The following is a 1,338-nucleotide window of genomic DNA, read 5'->3' on the forward strand; positions in this document are numbered from 1 at the left end:
GTATAAACATATTTGCATCATCATGAGGCGTTAGGTAATGAAAAATAGAGCTGCTAATAATGGAAGGATTGGAATTGCTCACCTCTATACAAACTTCTCTATGGAGGTAATCAATGCGCTCTCTGGAACAGCCCCAATGACAGCATCTTTCTTCTCCCCGTTCTTAAATATGATGATCGTTGGGATGCTTCGAATGCCGTATTGGGTGGCGATTTCCGGGCTTTGATCTGTATTAAGCTTAAAGCACTTCATTTTGCCTTCATATGTCTTTGATAGTTTGGCGATGACCGGAAGAATCATGCGACAGGGGCCGCACCACGGAGCCCAGAACTCGACCATCACAGGTTTATCAGACTCCAAGATCAGTGATTTCCAGGTTTCTTTGGTCACATCAGGCACTGCGATGGCATCAAGATTCAACACAGGTGTGTATGATATATTGTGCACAGAAAATAACAATCATCCTATACTAGATATAAGATTCGGAGAGCTTTAAAGGGTTAAAGGCTATGCATGGATGTACAAGTCTTATTAGCCCATTCATTGAAGATTCCTAAAATTAACATTAGCCAATGCTTTTCTTTATTTTGCAATCTCTATAATCTAAATCTATCGGATAAGCAAAATATCATTTTCCTATTGCTAGAATCAATGAACTCACTTAGATAAAAATATTATTTTCTTCGAGTCATGGCATCTTTAGTTAGCCATTTTCCTTCAAATCTATTTTACATATATCATATATAAATATTTTATTCAGTTCATCTTTTTCACTGAATTGTACATGCTCAAACCAAAATAATTTAATATTCACTATCTAAAACATAACTGCATTCCATGTTATGAATAGGAAATTAATTTTCACTATTACATCTTAAAACTCTCCATATATAAAGCAAGATCATAAGATCTAATAGTGGGCTTTTCCATTATTAGACTTATAAGGCCTAATTCAATGCTCGATCCCATATATTCAAAGGGTATAGTTGACACAGCCTATTGTCTAATAATTATCCAAGGCCTAATCATCTGCATATATAGTGCAAAATAAATATGGCTTATAACTCAAACTGTTCATACCCAAAACTATATGAATGATAGAGTCGACAAGGCCTATAACCAATACTAACTCAAATTCCAGCCCTTTTAACATGGGTAAAAGAGTCGAAAAAACCAAACAAAGACGAAGAAACATTGAGCACAGAATAAGTGATGCAAGCAAGATTCCTAAGCTAGCTTCAACGGATGGGTAAATATTAAATATCATCGATAATAGTAATAGAAAAATTGCAAACAAAGGATAAGGTTCACATGTGCTCTTTATTTATAAAAAAAAAA

General features: G+C 34.7%; 1 protein-coding gene across 1 annotated transcript; it reads right to left on the bottom strand.

Moving 5' to 3' along the window:
- Positions 1-6: 6 nt before the first annotated feature.
- LOC110035056 (thioredoxin M1, chloroplastic-like) lies at positions 7-408 on the bottom strand. Its single transcript, XM_020739297.1, has one exon. It carries the CDS (start codon positions 337-339, stop codon positions 85-87), a length of 255 nt encoding a protein of 84 aa, XP_020594956.1. The 5' UTR covers positions 340-408; the 3' UTR covers positions 7-84.
- Positions 409-1,338: the final 930 nt, after the last annotated feature.

Source organism: Phalaenopsis equestris, unplaced genomic scaffold (assembly GCF_001263595.1).
Source record: "Phalaenopsis equestris unplaced genomic scaffold, ASM126359v1 Scaffold195663, whole genome shotgun sequence".
Lineage (NCBI taxonomy): Eukaryota > Viridiplantae > Streptophyta > Magnoliopsida > Asparagales > Orchidaceae > Phalaenopsis > Phalaenopsis equestris.

Excerpts from the sequence above, each read along its gene's own strand:
- LOC110035056 (XM_020739297.1), bottom strand. The coding sequence starts at position 339 with ATGGTCGAGTTCTGGGCTCCGTGGTGCGGCCCCTGTCGCATGATTCTT.